Source organism: Pteropus alecto, unplaced genomic scaffold (genome assembly GCF_000325575.1).
Source record: "Pteropus alecto unplaced genomic scaffold, ASM32557v1 scaffold42, whole genome shotgun sequence".
Lineage (NCBI taxonomy): Eukaryota > Metazoa > Chordata > Mammalia > Chiroptera > Pteropodidae > Pteropus > Pteropus alecto.
Window position 1 is genome coordinate 4,673,984 of NW_006434825.1, and position 20,919 is coordinate 4,694,902.

General features: G+C 34.1%; 1 protein-coding gene and 1 pseudogene across 1 annotated transcript in view; both read right to left on the reverse strand.

The window, feature by feature from the left end:
- Nucleotides 1–20,919, reverse strand: part of CNTNAP4 (contactin associated protein like 4) — a 226,197-nt gene that overhangs the window by 76,271 nt on the left and 129,007 nt on the right. The window contains 7 exon segments of the mRNA XM_025045348.1: nucleotides 1–10; nucleotides 12–99; nucleotides 4,445–4,594; nucleotides 11,867–12,128; nucleotides 15,502–15,645; nucleotides 16,421–16,605; nucleotides 17,149–17,352. The exon segment at nucleotides 1–10 is cut by the window's left edge and continues 95 nt beyond it. Coding sequence (XP_024901116.1) covers nucleotides 1–10; nucleotides 12–99; nucleotides 4,445–4,594; nucleotides 11,867–12,128; nucleotides 15,502–15,645; nucleotides 16,421–16,605; nucleotides 17,149–17,352 — 1,043 coding nt within the window.
- On the reverse strand, nucleotides 12,569–12,687 carry LOC112478214 (annotated as a pseudogene).

Sequence of the window (20,919 nt, forward strand, 5' to 3'; positions counted from 1 at the left end):
CAGATCTGCCCTTGTTACTGACAGAAATGAGTCTCATACATCCCTGAAATCCACCAAAGGGATTTTTACATTTGGATCCAAAGCTGTTGTCAGGACAACCTGATTTAAAAAAACAAAAACAAAAAAACAGAACCAAGTAAAAAGCAAGATATATCATAATGAGTCAGGATTCACTATCATAAAATACGTCATTAAAAAAATAAAATAGGTGTTTGATTATTTTCTTAAATTAAAAGAGGGAGAGAAAACCCATTCCAGTCATCATTAGTTTGATCTAAATTATAAACTGCAATTCATATAAAGTATTTTTCTTTATTATCATAGGATTTGTAGGAAATTATAATATAACAATGTGCAAGGATATGAACTTGATACAAATTTTAAAATTATGCATACTTAGCCCCAGAATTTTAAACATGTTAGTCAGCAGTATTAAATTATATATAACTTAAATACAGGAACTTTGCCTTTTGGAACAAAAAAAGAAGAGTATAAAGGATGAAAATGTGCACTGTAGGTAAGAAAAGATAAATCAATAACAATGAAATACCTTTGGATTTAAAGCTTACTGTTTGGAAATAAAATGACCAACTATTTTATTTACTTAAGTGCTTTATTTTCATATGCATATAAGAGCCATATATACATGCATTTTAATAAATCATAATGGCTTAATATCAAAAACGATTTACTATTTGATTTTACTTATTCTTTGCCTCATGAAAGAATGTTCTATTTATATTGATTTTTTTCTGACATTTATCTAAGACCTATCACTAATTATTTAAATAATAAAGAACTATAATATTGACCATTATTGTCTGGGGTTTAATGATATTCTAAGTGTTTCTCTATCCAAGCGAAATAAATAATTTTATGGAGTATGAACACATACATTATACTTATGCATTTTTCATTAATCTTTCTTTGCTGTTATGGTTGTCAACCACTATTACGAGTTCAAAGAATAAGAAATGAATCAACAAATTCCTAATTCTATACAATCCATGCTAGTTTTTTACCTGGGAATTTCCAGTATAATTAAATATTTTGACCGAGGATATTTACCATTTATGCTATGTTTTCCTAACAAAATACATTTACATGCCAATTCAAGGCCAGATTCATATTCAAAACTGTTACAGACACATTGAAATGTTATATTGTAACTAATGGAGACAATGAAGTTTTCATTTAACACATCAGGAAAAGGTAATGTAAGCTTTTTGAGTTTCAATTTAGTGTACATAGTACTCTACGCATTTTCAATGCTTAAATTACTTCTGTGGTATAGGATATGATTACCATATCTCTATGTTTTCTAGATGACTTATTAACTAAGAATGTTAAAATAAAAATTGAGAGTATAATAGTTCAATAATATTTTGGGCAACTACAATATGCCAGAAATACAAACAGCTCTGCTAATCTCCTTTTCTCCAGGTGGTGTTTCCTGACACATTTCAAACTAGTTCAGAGTAATTGTGTAATATGCCTGTAGGAAACAAAACTAAGAAAACTTGCAGTCACAAGGAAAGGTCACAGAACTTTGCAGAAAGCACACCCTCATATCATGAGGCGCTTCATATTTCTAGCCAGAATGTTTAATAGCAAGAGATGCTAAGAACAAAGAAGGGTTCAAGCCAGGTTTGTTTCATGAGTCTGTGATAACAGGCATTTGCAAGTTAATATAATGCGATAGCAAAGAGAGGTTCAGCACCGAAATCATTTGAGATGAAAATTCTAAAACAGGAAGATTTCTGGGGAATACTTAATGCTGAATTAATGGATGGATCCATTACTAGAGGCAGTCAGCATGTTAAGCACCTCTAAGGATGACAGATAAATTATTACTGTATGTCACTGTGCCAGAAGTGAGATGTTGGGTTTGACTTAATGGTGATACAGCCAGTTCACTGGTTGGATAATGTCTGATCTACACAATTAGGAGTGTGAGAATTCTGCATGAGGTTTGGTATCCTTAGCTTATGCCATACAGTGTGTTAATCAATAGCACAAAGAGTTCATAGGGGAATACACAGAAATTATACATCCATCCTCAATCTGGAGAAAGCAGATTTAAAATTTATAATTTATAAATAACTAAAGCTGACCATGATGCAGTCTGACCTTTTGAAAAGCATGCATTTGAGAGGGACAGAAAAAAGGGAAAAAAATGATGGACAGATAATAGAGTTTCGTGTGATATACACAGAATGCTGCAGCCCATTCTCCCAATATGACAGTCGCTCCCAAGACTGACCGAGAATGGAGATACGACCCAGGCTGTTGAAACACATGTTCTTTGGCAGTGGGGCAGCCAGGTTAGACTGACCATCTGCTGATAAGATAATTAGAAATTTGCAGTTGAATTTAAAGAGAAGCAAAGAAGAACTGATGGGAAGTGTCTCAGAACATGGGATACTTATTTACTTGAAGATAAACTGGATGAAGAATTAACTATCTAAGAAAAGCCTTCCACCTAGATAAAACAGGCTCTAGTAATAAAGGGGACTCTCAGGCACACAGAACAGAAGGTATTCTAGGGTAACCAATTATCACAGTTTGCTATGGAGGGGAGAGTGTTCCCAAGGCTCTAGGCTCTTAGTGCTAAAACTGGGGAGAGTTGGTTACCCCATTGCCAGCATCACTCAGGCAATTAGGACCCCTCTGCCAGTCCCATACTCTAGGGGACCCTATTCCAGCTCTCCTCCAGCTATGTATTTGCCCATAGCCCCAGAAGGCCTCACAGGCTAGGGTGTGATGTGCCAACTTGGAACCTTCTCCCCATTCTCCAGTCCACTGCCGGAATCCAGAATTCCCAGCCCCACAGCCCCAGGTGGGCTTCCGGAAGGATGGAACTCCTCTTCCCGTTCCTGGAGGCACAAGGCTGGGAAGAGGAGAGAGAAGTGGGGCAGCAGAAGGTCTCCTGCTTTCTTTAGGACCCTTGCTCCCAGCCATGGAAAAATCATGATAGTATACTTTGCAGGGCATGTGTTTAGTGATTAAAATCTCATGCCAAGATCCAACATATTCTGGTACTGAAGGACCCCAGTTGAAAAGATGATGGAATAAACAGAGATACCTAAGTAAACTTAAGACTGGTTATTTTTTTTTAAGTGCTAAAATTAGAATTTTATTATGGAAGCGTCCACAGTATAGTGTTCAAAAACTTAGAAACACTTTAATAGGTATCAAATTATAAAGGTCACGAGGAAAAGAATAAATATCAAATTTTTACCATATTTTTTTGCATCATTTAACAATATGCTTATTTTTTTTTCCTTATCTCTGTTAGTGCTTCTAAATCTTTTCCTTTGAAGTGAAAGCTCTTGGTTAAGTTGGACTATATATCTTACTATTAAAGGAACGTGTTTTTATGGATTGCCATAAAACCAATCATATATCCCATCAGGTTTTATAAATAACTTGGTTCAGAAATGTACAAATCTTATTAAAGGAAGCAATTATATCTTTTAAGGTTGTTGGTACTATGCGGCCTTTCACGGTAATGGATTATGCAGGGGTTTTTGTTTCTTTGTTTGCTCTTAATATCAGATGAATGATTCATGATCTATATCTTACTGTCAATTCTTAGAAAGGCATTTGCATTTTATTGACGAATAATAAATGTTGGGCTTTCCACCAAATTCAAAAGTGATTCTAGACAGAAGTAACAATTGAAATTTAAAATAACAACAGTAAGAAACATCTCAAGTCGCTATTAGAAAGTCTTACTACTAACAGTTTCACAGCTTTGCCTTCCTAATGGGAAATGACATTTCATTTTAATTTTTCAATGCTATAGATTCATTTCCATTTTCAAGGTTTTCTTTCCAATCTTTTAGTTCAATTAAACATCCACTGGGCAGGTAAATGCTTCATTTGTTTTTGTTCTCAGAGAACAAAAACAAATGAAGCCTGGTTTTGAAGGCTGATGCGCAAATTTCATCAAACGAATCAGTCAGTGCATTATCATTTAGCAATCAAAAGAGGTTTCTCCAGTTAATTGTTAGATTATCTGTTCACTGGCATAATATTGCCCTTTTGTACTGGGCAGTAGGAAAGCCATAAAGATGCTCCAGAGAAGCTAAGAGGCATGATCGGGAAAACACTGTAATAAAATCAACCCATAAAATTAGAAAAAGACACGTAAGGACCATTTAACAATAGTAAAATATAACAAAGTTTGTAGGAACTTCAGAGGGTGGCCTAATTGCAATCAATCTCATTGTAGAAACCATAAACATAAGTTAAGTCTACCTCAAATAAGTACATTTTAGGTCATAGTTTGTCACCTTGATCCACTCAACATTTTCACGTTCAGAGAAAGTGAGAAATTATTCCACAGTATTAACATTAGGTAAAACATAATGACATCCCCAAGAAAGTGGTAGTAACTGCAAATAGGGTTTAATTGTCCATATTCCTTGACTTCTCTTACCTCCAAAATAATAGGTGCCACCTGAATAAATCTTCTCATGCCACAGGGAGAGAGCAGCAGAGGCCACCTGGCCATCCACCACCACACTCAGATGATTCCTTTTGGCAGATAAGGAGACGGAGTGCCACTGCCCATCATTCAACCCAGCCCCTGGGGGAGATAAAATCAGTTAAAGGAGATACCTAGCAACAGTGAACAGCATCAGCAGTTGATTAGAAACAGCAACATACACATCACTCGATCAAGTACTAAACTCACATCTATTAATAAAAAGGAATAAAAAGGAAGAGAAGAAAAGGAAGTGAGTGGGAACTCAGCACTCTCTATGGAAAAAATGGTGCTTCATTATTTTCCTTTTTCAAGTAAAGAACAAAATTCCCAACTTTGAACAATCCTAAATCGTTAACATCTTTCAATTATTTGGCATAGACTAATTTTCAGCTTTCATCATGTAATTTAACTCTTAAGGGGAGGGGTTTGGGGAGAGCACAGATACTTTCCAAAATTCTAGGTTATTTCCAGTAAGATGAGTTATCTGTTTTTTTACACTTCCATGTAATCAATCATATTTTATAATATTATCATATTTTATAATATTACAGTAGCATATTTAGCAAAGTATATCGAGTCAATCATACAAAAATATTTGAAGAGACTATAATGAAAATTGCCAAGTTTACTGATACGATGAAAAGTTAAAAAATAAAGCAATGTGTAAAACCATATTTACAGAGTTGATCCTCACAACTTGCAGATTCCATTTCTGCAAATTCGCCTACTTACCGTAACTTATTTGTAACCCCCAAATCAATACTTGAAGCACTTTTGAAATCATTCACAGAAATGCAGAGCAGAGAAAAATATGAATTGATTGATATACATGTTTACAGCTGAAGTCAAATGAGGCAATACTTCCTGTTTCAGTTCTCATATGTCAACATATTTTTTCACATAGTTGTTTTTTTTTTGGTGACTTTGCCATTGGAAAGGACCCCAAGCATAGTGAGGTAATGCTGTCTAGTGTTTCTAAGTGCAGAAAGCCTTCGATGTACCTTCACATCACATGTGTGCTAGATAAGCTTCGTTCAGGAATGAGTTATATTTCTGTTAGCCGTGAGTTCAGTGTTAATGACAACAATATATATTAAGGTGTCTTTAAACAGAATCACACACAAAACAAGATTATATATTGACTGGCTGACAAAAATGTTGTGATAGGGGCCCTGGGAGCTGGTTCAGTATTTGCTAAGTCACATCAATTTTATTAAACATAACCATTGTGAGTAATAAAAATCAACTCTCCATATACAGTTCTAATTATATTCCTAATTTTTATATAAATATGGGAAAGAACTGAAAGAAAATATCTCTACCAAAAAAAAAAAAAACCAAACTAATTTTTGCATAAAGGTGAATTGTGGTTGTTTTTAATCATTTTTATATTTTTCTATATTTCCCAAGTTTATATATACAATCAAAAATTGCTATAACCAAAAATCAAGGTTTTCTCATCCCCTCTAAGAAACAATCTCTAGTCCCTCTTAAGGTGGCTCCAGGGTCATGAATCTATGAGATGGTGTAGTCATTCTCTCTCGAAAGGAATTAAGTCTACAAGGGCTCTGTGATTGAAAATTCAGCAGACAGGTGGGGTTTAAAGCACCTCTGCACTGGATTTACCAGTATTTTTTACATCCACCGAGTATTCAACTCTGTATGATTTTGCAGATTCAATTAGTAAACGGAAATATGAGGACTCAATGAGATCCGGTAGTCGTGGGCCTCTCTCCTGATATTATGTGCACTTTCTTTATTTCCCCACCTATTTTTGACCACAAGCTTTCAGACAGAAAATGCACAGAAGCTCCCTTACGGCCATTGAGCTTTTTGCCCTGGACTCATTTAGTATAACACAAGTCCCATTGTAGGCATTGAAGCTCATTTTTACATTACATTCATGAAGCAAAACAGAGTTTCAAAGACCCAACTCTGGTTTGGTTTGTAAAAGATAATGAGAAAGACCTGAAAGCTGAAAAATAAAGAATGTAGGTTAGACACTTTTAGACATATTTTCTAAAAGTAGACTCTGAAATAGACAGCTGAGTTATGTAATCCCTGACGGCATGAGATTGGACTAAAATAAATCAAATGTCCCAGATTTGTCGTCCAATACTTCCTTTAAGAGGATGCATTTAGAGTGAAAATCCTGGTACTGAGTTTCGTATCACACACAGACACTTCCCACGCCCTCTGCCCCACCACGTGTCTCCTGTCATCTCTCTCTCAAAGTGTGGATATGCCCGTGTACATGACTCTATTCCTATTATTTCATTCTAGGCTGAAATTGGTCTAGGACAGTGCTTCTCAAACTACCTGTGGTGATGAACATAATAATACAATAATAATAATAATAACAGTTTTATTGAACTATTATTTATAATAGGTACTGCGTGCTTTATATGCATTGAGTCGTTTAGTCTTCAACACTGCTATTATTATTTTCTTTTCTAATCTATTGCAGATTGATACTTTTATAAAATCCGATAAAAATGAATTACTAAAAAATTATACAAAGAAGACATATAAAATATAAGCCTACTAACCACGTGCTTAGATGTTGCAGCAATATCTTATTGCTATAGCAGTTTCTAAGAGCTTCATCTCAACTTTTATACTCATCTTAGCAATAAGTATTTCACTGAACCTTTGCTACTCCAGGGACCACTCTCTTGAGTAGCAGTGCTCCAGGTAACTGGTGGATTAGGCACGTGACAGGATTAAATCGGGGGCTCAGGGTGTTCTTTTGCCAATATAGAAGCCAATTTAAATCAAGAACAAAAGACTGCCAGGACGGCCCACTTTGTAATTGGACACAGTTAAATGTACGGATCTAGGAAGTTGTAATGTTGGCTGTACTGGTGAGGAAACTTTCAAAAAGTTGTCCTCCAGCCTCATTTGTAATAGACATCATTTGTTTATGATGAGGACACTGATTACCTATCAATGGGATTTATTACTCAAATAATGAAAGACCTTTTTAATTCATTTCACCTAATTCTACATAATGAAAAGAATAATTTTTCAATCAGATTCTATTTTTTTAAGTATACAACTTCTCATTTTTTGGTTGGATGAGGCGTGAGCCCCTCTCAAAAGTCTGCAAAAGAGGAGGGGAGGAGGAATTGTAGAATTTGTATTTTTTCTTGTTCATGATGTTAGGTAACTAAACACTAATTCCAATACACTGATTCCACGGCTCAAAATTTTTGAGGCTGAGGGAGGGGGAATAGTGTTGGTATAATAATATAATAATAATAATAACAGTTTTATTAAACTATTATTTATAACAGGTATTGGGTGACTTATACGCATTATGTCATTTAGTCTTCAACAGTGCTATTATTATTCTCATTTTAAATATGGAGAATATGAGCCTCGAGGAGGATAAACAAATCAGCCAAGGTAGTATCCAGCTGGTGAGCTGATTCCGAAACCCACACTGATCTCTGCCTGCAGGAAAGGCGGTCCTTTGATTTTCTTGCTCATGTTAGTTAAACAATTAACTTTGAGACTAACAGCTAGGAACTGGCCCGACACTCTCAGTGAGGCTTCGGTGGTGTGAGCAGTTGGCTGCCACTCAGAGCTAGGCCTTAGTGTTCTCCTGTTGAACATAATCCCAGAATATCAAAATCAGAAAAAGTCGGTCTGTCACTACAACAAAATGGGACCCCAAAAAATCAACGCCACTTTGTAATCTTGCCTAAGCACAAACAAAAGCAAGACTGCTGTAAAAACCACAAAAATACCAAATACCAAATTCCTCTCCTGGATAATATGCAATTGATATATATATATGTGTATATATATATATATACACACACACACATACACATACATATATATATACATGTATATATATACATGTATATATATACTTTTTTTAGACTTATTTCATTCCTCCATCTTTCAAGATAAGATTTACAAAGATACCTAATCATACGATTACCCTCACTTTCTGGCAGCTTTTAATCTAGAGCAATTTTCCACTTCCTTGAAACCTCTCCCAAATCAGCTAACACAACCCTAAATCCTACAATAAATCATCCTTAACACCTTTGTACTGAGACACCCCCATGTTTCTCCAGGGTATGTGTCCTTGTTGCAATCAGCTTGTTTGATTACAGCTGTGATCATTGTGGTCTTTGGGTGGAAAGCACTGACAACTCCAAATGGAGTAATGGAAGAATGGAATAATAAACGGAAGTGTTTGCAATTGCAGCTAGTCAGAGAGAACAGGATTGTTTACCAGAAATCTCTCTCTCTCTTCCCCCTCTTGTTTTCCTTTCTCTTACCCTCTCTTTTTCTTACCCTCTCAGTCTCAAACCAAGTGAACACACAAAATACAGCAGAAGGAAAAAGGTTTATATCTGTTCCTTGTATATCTGTTCCTTGTATCTTCTGGTAGCACTCCTAAATTGCTATAGAAATGTTGTGACAGCTTGACCACCATCACTCTCTCATAAGACTATAATAGGCATCCATGGAGTAAGATGTATTAAGAAAAAAGAAGCCTGCCGTATAGGGTGGGGTCTTTGCAAAGGTGCAGAAGGCAATCAGACACAGGCTATTACCCAAGGAGCAACTGAAATGTTTTGCCAGTTTCCGAATATCTTTCAGCGCTCTGAAACAGTGCCAGAAATTCCTTCATCCACTAACTATATCCACTAACCAGGATTAAAGATCCAAACCACCAGATAGCTCTTGCCAAGATAAAAGAAAATCTGGAGCTCATTGTACTAATCACTTTAAGGAAAAGTGAGAGTTTAAGGGAGTGACAGGGTTACAATCTGAAAGGGTAGGAATATTCTAACAGTGAAAGGAAGAAGGAATAAAAAAAAGGCTTCTACTGGGTGAGGTAAATCAAAAGTGCTGCTCCACTGCCAGGCCCAGAAGAATCACAAATGCCTAGTAAATGAAAAATGCAGAAACATCTCATATTCTGCAAGCCTGCATCTGTCAGGCCCTGCCCTTGGGAGCAAGAAGTTTGTTTATAGGCCTGATCTTCACCTTTAGGGAAAAGCGGCAGCAGAAATGCTAAAATCACAGCAGAAATCTCAAATCTGACAATAAAGAATTTGTTCTAAATAGGAAAATATTGCTATACAATATAATACTATATAACAACATAAGTATTGTGTTGGGTTTTTGATGCCATCTGAATGATCTTTGCTTTGATATCTATAAAAATGATGAAGACTGACTATATTTTGCGTCATGAGGGATTTTGTAGTAGTGCTAATATATATTTTTTATTTGGACTAATATACTATCTTTAATATTTAAAAATGATACAGATATATTTTGATATATTTTCAAAGAATTCCAAGTGACAATTTGCAAAACTGTACATTAAAATTGTAGCCTGATAATTCAAATGTTTGCACAATTCAGTTCTTCTTCAACACAATTTAATTTTTATTCCATTGTAAAAGATAAAATGTTTTAGTTTTTAAACATATAAAACTAGTAATTTATATCTCCAGAAAATAAGAAAAATTGAGCCATCCTTTTATAATGGAAAGATTTAGTATAGTATGATACTAATCTACCAATAAGTAATTGATTCTCTTTAAAGAATCACTATAATACATTTTGACAATTGATTTGGTTATTGAACACTGACATGTGAAACACGTGGAAAGTCTTTCCCTGTGAGAGAACAAGATGACCACCCACCCAGCTACTCTTTAAACAGTCTACTACAAATGCAAAATGTACTTGCCTCACCGAAACTAGCAAAAATTAATATTTTTTTAAAAAAATAATTAGGAGTAGGTAAATAAAAGCCTACTTGTATTATCTGAAGTGTAACAATTTTTTACATTGACAATCATGTTTAGTCTGGGCTCCTCATTATTAGCTATGGAAACAATCACATTAAGTCATATGATGTCATAATAGATTATATTATATATATATTTAAACATTAATTTAGAGATTTTTAAATCAGAGTATTCTGTATAGACTTACACCTAGTAATTTATTAAATATACATGTTTGTAAAGTAATTTATTAAATATACACGCTTGTAAAGAAATGAATTCGCTTCATGGGGCTCACTACAGTAACATTGTTCTGAAGCAGTTTCTTTAAAAATGTTGAAAATCAGGCTATGAATATAACCACTTCTGAAGATGTCAAATAAATCAAAATAAACTACACATTAATTGCAGGCTTGCATTTTTAGGCCCTCATTTTAGAGAACCTGCTAATTATTAATATGACATTGATTTATTTCCTTTGTCAAGCCTGCAAATCTACCACATTTTGAATATCACATTAAAAAGTCACAGCAAAGTACCTCTTAAAAATTATAATATTGAACTTTCAGCTCCCACATTTGAACTGCAGTTATAGATGAACAACAAAAAAAAGATATATAAAGACGATGCATTCGTGTATCCACTTGTACACTTGTTTTTCTTATATTTAGTTTCTGACTGCATTTTAGCTTTTTTTCCTCTTAGTTATAGCCTATTAATTTTGGTCAGAGTTCATATAGAGGAGTAGTGCAATGGCATCTTTAAATTGTTTTTAAAGATCATTTATTAAATTGATGTAGCAATTTACCCCAACGTGACCTGCAGTTGCTTTACTTGGATGTTATCCCACATACATATGAAAATGTGATAGAGATTCCTTGTCAAAAGCTATATAATTTTAATGAAGAGACAAAAATATCCTTCACCCAAAGCACTGACCTAAATTAGACATTAATTTTCCAGACACTCATATAGTCTCCTTAATTATATTACTTCGAATCATTAAAATTGTACCGTATTGCATAGAAGTGGAGAGAATTACGTTTGGCGCCCAAATGAGAAGCTTTGCACGAATCTTTTCATCCTCCCAAAATATATACAACTCTGTACAGACACATCAGCCAGTCAAGTTACTTTAAGTACTTAGACATTACAACACTAATATAGAGATACAGATACAAGAAAGACCTCTCTTTCTCTCACAGACCAGGTAATACTAACAGCTTTGTTAGACAAAGCCTAGTTTTCTGCTGAAGACACCCAGTAAAATTTTGGGTCCACTTCAAAGTCTTTCACATTTTTCCCAAAAAACATTTCCTCAGCATATGTTGATTTACCTGGAGCGGATGAGAGGGTCACAGAAGGAAAGTTCTATTCGCTATAAGTATCATTTAATTAATAAGAACTGCTAGTGTTGGAGCCATATTTAAGAGGAAATTAGAAGCAAGTTCCTCTAAGAAAGAGTACTGATAATCTTATTAACTCAAGTATTCATTTATTAAACAGATATTAAGTTTTTGGTTATGCATAAAATTTTATGGAGAAAGGACAGAGGGATAATGAAATCTTCCATATGCTTTGCCTGCGGGAGTGCACTTATTACCTGCTGTGACGTCACTGGGTAATTTTCCTGGCTGGAAGAGATTCAGCTTAAGTTTTCCATCTTTAAGAAAGAGGAGGAGACCCCCTGAAACCAGATGAAGTTCACTGAATAGCAGAAGCCCTGCCTTGTTCCAGGTTCGAAATTGAAAAGCAGCAGAAACCTCATCCTCCCCGGAAGAGCTCGGCAGTGCTAAGTAACTCCTGGGGCTGAGAAAAGTCACGGGCACAGACTGTGGCTGTGAACAAGAAAATGACACATTTCCCTGAAAATAAAAGAAAAGAAAAAGCTTTAAGAATGAGTCATAGCACCTCAGCAATAGAAACTGAAATATTCACAAAGGCTATTTATCAATCTCAAATTAGCCTCTATTTAAAACAACAAAAGTTTTCAACATGAAAATTCAAATGCTTGTTGTACATCTTAAAGGTTCTCCAAATCCAGAGATATTATGGTCAAGCAAATTTCTCCCTGGGTTTTTCTAGGTGAAATCCTTTTCTCCCCATCTCTCAACCTTTACAGAGGTGTCAAACTCGATGTAATTGAAGTCAATAAAAATTTATTCAAGCCAACTCTTCAATTTTATTTTTATTTTTTATTTATTTTCATTTATTTTATTTTATTTTTTAGGCGAGGCAACCCTTGGTTGACCTCACAGATTGCAAGGACCTTGTCATCTTACAATCCTTTATTTTTTATTTTTTACGCCTACAGCACCTGGTCTTCCTAGGTGGTCTCTCATGCAAGTACTAACCAGGCCCGACTCTGCTTCGCTTCTGAGATCAGACAGGATCGGGCTTGTTCAGGGTAGCATGGCCGTAGACTATTTTTTTTTTTAACTTTGAAAAATAGTTTTATTGAGAGTCAACTCTTTATTTTGATCTTTTATTTGGCTTTCCCTTCCCCCTCACTTCACCTCTTTGCTGCCTTTGTTTTCTAAGCCATTCTATAACATAGTCTACTATTTTTTTGTCCATATTTTTTCATATTTTTCTCTGTTCCCATTGAGTCATATATATATATATGTTTCAGTTTTATGTTCAGTTTACACACTTAAATATGTTTATAAATACATATACTTATATTCTGAGTATTTGTTTATAGAAATAGGAGCCATGTTTTATGCCATTTATGATTTTATCACTAAAATATACCTTACAGAAATTATTTTGAGTTATCTGTGACATAAACCTAATTCCTTCTTTTTATTGATTGCATAATTACTGTGTGAGTGTACAAATTTTCACTCAATGAAAAGAACAATTTTCCTGTTCATGTGTGTGCACTTTCCAGGTTTTGCCTCTCCCAACGATGCTGTCATAAATAACTCTGAATGCTTTTACGTGTACTGGTATTTTTAGTTCTACAGAAGGAAGTTCTAAAGAGAGAACTACATGTACTTATATGTTTTAATAAATATTTCCAGCTTCTTTTCCAAAAAGAAAAAAGTAAAATATTCCCCATTTCCACCAGTAATATATGAGGATATCCTTTTCCCCACATTCTTAGCAGAAATAAGTATTATGGGTCTTTTGAATTTGAACGAATTCAATGACAAAATGTCAAGTAATATATCATTCTTATTTATCTTTCATTTAGCTGACTAATAGTGAATTTGAGCATTTTTTATGAGTTTGTTGCTCTTTTGGACTCGCTTTCCTCAGAATGGTCTGCATATCCTTTGCCTATTTTTAATTTTTCCTGCTTTTCCTTTAGGTTTTACATTGGACACTACAATGTACAATGTACTATTTATATTCCTTTTTTAACTACTTTTGTCTTTTTCTTATCATTATGCTCTTGTTATCAGTCATCAGATATACATGTATTATTTTTCATCTAATGGTTTAAAAATAGATCTTCAAGATACATTAGATTGCATAAATTTTCATTAAAGTACTATATATGAAAAAACTATTTTGCTATTAGAATAAAATACATATTTAAGGATAAAAAAAAAACACTTAAAATCTGAATTATTTAGAAAGAATTAAGCATGTTCCTGAACATGCTTCAGAAATGAAATGTTTTTATTTTTCCTGACAATAATTTAAAAAATATTTTCTCCAAATACAGATTTGAAAAGTCAATGAAATCAACTTTTCTTAGAAGAATACTCATTGAAATCAAACCATTGTGTCTTTGGTTAAACAAAAGTTTTTGGTTATATTGTAATTCTGTTAGAAGTGAATTAGCTTTCATTACGGACAAATGGCTTGTCCTAATGAATGAAGTAACAAAAAGTTGAAGAGTAAACTACACTAACCCATAATGTAAAGGCAATTATGAGACTAACCAACCTAGAACAAATAAAAACATGTAGCAGCTGCAAGTTGGTCACGTGCTTCATTTGGACAGCTGCCTGCTACCCTGAAAGCAGCAAATCCTCTTGCCAATGAAAAGTGGGTGTTAGCTGCATGAGCAGTTTCTGGAAATTCATTTTGCCAATTGAACACACACATCAATATATCTATAATATTTTTATTTTTATTTTTAATTATTTTCTCTATTCTAAAAAAAGACTTAAAATTTCACTGATTGCATATTCATGTAAATACTATCAATTCACACAAAAGAATTGAGAATAAAATCTTTCATAAACAATAAGTATTCCTATGATGTGTTTTAGGATTTGTAGATACAACATGAGCTTAAATTTACATATTGAATTTTAGACAATTAAGGAAATATATTCAAATGGATATGTGTGTGTGTGTGTGTGCATTTTTCTATCATCAAGTTAAACTGAAAATCATGTTTCCCAGAATCTCCTTTCTTCTCTGGTTCTGGTTAAAAGTTAGGCAAAAAGGGAGCCTTCTTGATATTTGAGATAGAAGAGAAACACCGGCCATTTTCCTCCAAAGGTTTTTTTGAGTGCATGTGTGTGATCTTGCACAGTGAAAGATGACCACAGAGAAGCTGGTTCCAGTTTGCCCTGGCTCTCCTGCACTCTGCTCTATCTCTTCTTCCTGACAGCTGGCCTCCACTTTCCAGTTCCTCTGGCAACTGTTAAGTGCCAAGTCCTAAAATAAATCCCGTATTCATAAAACTCATAGTTGTGCTGCTTCCCTGACTGAACCCTGACCAATACGGTTATCTTTAAATTCTGCTGCATTTTCATAGAATTAGAATATAATGCAGCCTGACCAATACTGCTATTGGTACAGGTTGGCAGCTGCAATGTTGTAACAGCCTTATTAGTTTCTTTTATTTGCTATGAATGACCATGGCAAAATAAAAGTTTATCAAAAGTCCCTCTAATATACACATGGATATTATCTGATTCCAGGAACTCAGTATGCTTGTTTAGAGTTTGTCAGGGAATATCTTATTTAAAAAATTACAGGGCAAAAGAAATTAGTCTCCTGAGAGTAATAATATCACAACAAAATTAAATTATCAACTGTAAAAAAAACCAAACCCTGCTTTACTTCATATGAAAAAAAGTCATGCCTTGTGAATTATAATTCCTTTAGATAGAACTAATCACTTATGCATATTGCCAAGCAGAGAAAAGTTTTAAAAGAATAAAAGTAAATTTTAAAACATCGTTATCACATGGTCCAACATGGAGCAATTTTATCATGTGGAAAAGCTGCATAGTTTTTACTCCTTCCTTCACATGAAGACTCTCTTACCATAGTGATGATCTGTGGGTTTTGTTGCTTGGCCAAATTAATGATATCCACTCCATTATAATAGAGATTTTCTAAACACCCATGAAAATTTTTATGGAAGAATGATGCTGATTTCCCAGGTGCTGGAATCCCTCCGAAGCTGATCTTAGAAAGAAAAATGGCATCAATAATATTGTTTAGTGATTTTCTGATAATCTACTTAAATAGTTATTTAGAAAGTGTAGCTATAATCATCACATAGATCAGCTTTTCATCACCCTACACTGCCATATTATTCATTTCAAATGGAGTTTTTTTAATGAAGATACATGTTTCAAAACAAATTTACAAGCATTCTGTTTTAATCTACATTAGAGTTTGATTATTCTTACAAGTTGCTAATCACATTTGGATTTGATGTTTATTAATTGATGAATAAAAACACATCTTTCTATCCACTGTTATCTTGATCATTTTAATAATATAACCAATTATGACACCTGATTTTATATAAATTTCTCGCACACAATGATATTTGTGTGTTTGAATCGATTGTTAATGAATTAATTAATCTATTCATTGCTACAGCCTCTCCATAAATCTATACTTTGGGGGTGTACCATAGCACAAAAAAATCATACGACATAATTTATATTATTTGTCATAATCAGATCTCTTCTTGGAGATTTCCTACATATGACATTCTGACGACTACCTATTTCAGGTAAAAAAGATGATCTCTCTCTTCATAATAATAAATTAACATATAATGAGGAAGAAGAAGACTCAGTAGTGTATACCCAAATCTGGGGCTGTGAGCTATATCACCTAGGGGAAACACTTCATCAGGATTTTTTACGCTTATTGTGTATTTTCTTTTGCTAGGCTAAATCACATATATATCATAAAACTTGTATTAATTGAAACATAACTGTCACACCTCATAATCAAGATCCAGGTAACTGAATTCTCCTTGGGTGTGGAAATGCTCCCTGTGCTCATCCACTGTAAAGTTGACTTGTTTGCCCAAGCGCTGGACGAGCACAGAATGCCAATGCTGATCATCCAGCAGGCTGCCCAGGGTGAGACTGATCACGGCATGTGTAGAGGGTAGGTTAGCATCACCTTAAAAGAGAAAAAAAAAATCACAGCACCATTATTCTCAGTCTAAAAAAAAAAGTTTTCTTTTTGTGGGCCAGCGTCTTTCATGATAATTACAATCTTCTTCCATGCATTCCATCTAAAACAATAGTTTTGATTTACCTGAAGTTTGAATATAATATTCTTTCAACCTTGCTGTAATTTCTTCCACTATTAATTCTTTTTATTAGCATTACCCATCACATGCTCATTTTCAATATAAATTTTATCTTTGCTACAACCTCATTATTTTTACTACCTTAATATTTTTCAATGACCCATCCCTTTTTACATGATGTTAAGAAATAGCTATGTAGTTCTATTGACACTATGTAAAAAACACTGAATGAGGGTCTTATACTATTTGCAAAATATGAACCATTCTTACATGAAAGTATATTGGTATATATGCCCTTGAATCTGGAAATAAGGTACCTTAATTGTTATAAGATAAGCTATAAAAGCAAAAAATTACTGAAGTGAAAGCTAAATGACCAGATTTTCAAGAATTTCACCAAATAGTTTTACCTGAATTAATAAGTAAAAAGAGCTTTCCTCTTCTTAATTCCAGTGTGATGTGATCTCCACTTTGCCCTTCCCTGTGGAGTAGAATCCCATCACTCTGCATGGTTTTAAATTTCAAAGAAATAATATCCTTTATTGGGCTCAGGGATTCTTGGTCAAATCTGTAGAGAAGGGAACTTTTTCCATCAAGATCAACCACCTCTGATTCTAGAGACAAAGATATTAAGTCATTGTAAGGATAAACTTGCTTTTCATTAAGCATTTTAAATGTCTATATATAGAGAAAGTATCATACATACACAGATACAGTATAGTTCAGCTCTAAGCCAGTCATAATAAATGAAAATAAAGCCACCACATGTCTCATTCCCTCTTGATACTTGAGATTGATTCCAGTTTGGTCTTTACTAAGATTTTTACAAAATTCATGATCTAAAAGTACATTTTAAAAGGTATTCCTAATTTTCTCTTATATTATTAAAGGCTGTTCTTTTTCATTCCATAAAAAAAAAAGACAAAAGATTATAAGAAATATCCATAAAACCACTTTGTGTACTCCACGATCAATATTTTTTAATGGTGTTCTTGAAATTTTGAAGTTAAATGGTTTTTTGCTCCTGAAAAAGTGGCTATGATACCTCAAAATTCTTTCATACATGCCATGTATAAAGGAGATCCTAATACAAATAAACACATATACATCAGACTCATCAAATGCCACTTCAAATAAATATTAAACTGACCTTTGTGTTTTATTTAATTTTATTATTTTTTATGGCTAAGTAATAGTGTTTAAGAGCAATGTTATTGTCTGTCTTCTCAAGGGTATCATTAAAAAGACGTTCACTTAATGATATTATAAGGGCTGTTCTGCATTTCTGTCACACCTGTGACATTGACATGTTTTATCAGCTTTCAGACAGTGTCTTATCTACTCATTGTCAAGATCACTTCTATTCAGTTCATCTGAAAAAAGGTGTCATGTTATACCGGTAACATAACAGTTCATCTGTCAAAATCAGTTGCACCCTGAACAAGAGACACAATAAAAGAACTCATAATACTCAGAAAGCCTACCAGTGTTTTCTACATTTCACAAGTCAAAGATTTTTTTAAGGCAATTACCCTCAAGAGTGCATTTATGTAATAAATTAAGAGGGTAGGGAAAACCAATAAAATATGAAGCTATTTTTCAACTGGCTAGCTGACTTCTCAAAGAAATGACATTACAGTTTACTCATCTTGTTTCATTTGACAAAGTCATTATATTTACTTGTATTCCCAAATATGCATTTCATTCAGATTATCCATCATAGTTAATGTGAACTATTCATATTCACCACCACCAGTTTTTTTCAACTATTTTATACAGCTATCTTTTGAAATTGCAAAGGTTTGATTTTTCTACATCTTAATGTGCTTATAAAAAATTCATTCACCAAGTACACATGAATAAACATTGCATTCTATAGAAAGAATAATGTTAACCAAACAATTATTCCTTGTTATATAGCTGAATAAATGTGCATGGTAAAAACATAACTTTGTGTCAAATACAAATAATATGTTCTATGATTATTAGATTACAGTAAATTAAGAAAAATTCCAATAAGACAGACTTTAAATGCGGACACATTTGGAGCAATGCAGTTATATCTGAGTTAATGTGTCGCTTAAAGGCAACCATTGTAATAATGATTTTATTTTAGATAAAGTCTATTTTTGGAATTAGCTACCAAGAGGATTTCTTTTCCAGGAAAGGTTTAGTCTGTGTTACTTTAGCCTACTATTTCTTTTTTTAATCTTCTTCGCTATTGTTGTTATTACACTTGTAATGTCATGTTAACCTTTCACGGCACCTAAAGCTTTTGTGCCTGGAATATTTCCATCAGCAAAATGGGATAGTGAAAAACATCAGACAAGTGATGACTAACGCAATGGCATATTGTTTCGTGTTTTAAACCAAAGCCACTTGCCATTTCCTCTCGTTCTTGCCTATTTTCTTCTTACTTCACAGGTACAACATTAAGTGATTTGATTCAGTCATTCAACATATATTTATTTAGCCTGTCATGTTCAAAGTACTATGATGGATGCTGAGATTAAAAAAAAAAAAAAAGTGACCAACACAAACATGGCCTCTGCCCTTATGGGGCTTAAGTATACTCAGTGAAGATGGATGATAATTACCAAGTGAACAAATAAGTTCATAAACCATTCCAGACTATAAACAGGTATTCTGATCAAGGTAAAAAGAAGACTGAGGTCACTTTTGTTAAGGTGGTTGACGAAACTCAGCTCTTGGGTCTAAAAGCCTGGTACTAAAGCAGATCTAATCAATAAGCTTCCTACTCTCCATGCTCTTTAAGTCTAATATTTGTTCCCATGAACTAGAACTACTCTTAGAACATTTAATTCCAAGAGGCACAGACATTCTCCCAATACATTCTCCCCTTCACTGCTGTAAAAGGAAGCTCTGAGGATTACTGAGAAACTGCAGGGATAGTCCATAATTTAGCTCTCAGAAGGAGGAAACAGTAGTGAGGGAGGAGCTGGCCTTGACAAAAACGGCCTGAAAGCAAGAAAGTAGTGAAGTAGGGGAATCAACAAACTGGCTGCAAACACATCACAGATTCACGTGATTATGAATAATACCTTCGGGGTGGTGGGGGAGCATAATTCAGAATGCGAGTACAATGTCAGTAAAGGAAAACTTCAAGTTACATACAGGCAACATATATATATATATACAAGGATTCTCAAAAAATAAAAATATTCAGATGATTCCTAACAGTTTTACTTTAGACAGAAAACTCCTAATAGCTCTAATATCAGTCACTGTTATTAAAAGCTATTTATACAACATATCTGATATATAAAAAGCATACACTTTTAAACAATCACAAGACACTAAGTTATGATTCATGAACTTAATGATATAAAAATCAGAAACTGTCTAAAAAAGCTAATTTTTTTTTTAAGAGAGAGAGAGTGTGAGCGCGCGAGCAAGCATTTGAATTCCATGTATCATTGTCAGCACCTCGCATTCCAAGGATGCTGGTGGAAGAGACAGGTACAGAGCAGAGGTCCCCACTCTTTTTGGCACCAGGGACCGGTGCTCCTATTAGAATCTAATGCATAATGATCTGAAGTGGAGCTGAGGTGGTGATGCTAGTGTCGGGGAGCAGCTGCAAATACAGATGAAACTTTACACACTGGCCTGCCGCTCACCTCCTGCTGTGTAGCCCAGGTCCTAATAGGCCACAGACCGGTACTAGTCTGCGGCTTGTGGGGGGCTGGGGAGTCCTGGTACAGAATCTCTCTTGAAAGTAATCTTATTACTGTTAACAAAAATTAGAAAAACTGAAAATAAATCAAAGGCATAATTTCACATCCTTTCAATGTCATAATGGAATATTTTCTAACAGGCCCATCTAAAGATTATTTAATTCTAAGTGAATTAATAAAAGTCTGATTTTACTATTTATTCTAGGGCCAGACTCTATCAAGTTACATGTTAATTTGTAGATTTTTTTTTTCCCAGTAGAAATGCAAATGACTTCTGTCTGGTAGAAAATACATGCCCCTAAGTTATGGTTTTTCATTGTCCTGATGGACATTAACCATTTGGGTACTTAACCTGATACTAGTAACCCAATGTTATTTCTTGGATTCCTGTATGCACTCAGTCTCTTGAATTTTCTTTGGAGTAGCTTTACCATTCTTCTGCTTCCTTCATTAATGAATCAAATGCATCTTTGATACGTATGTATT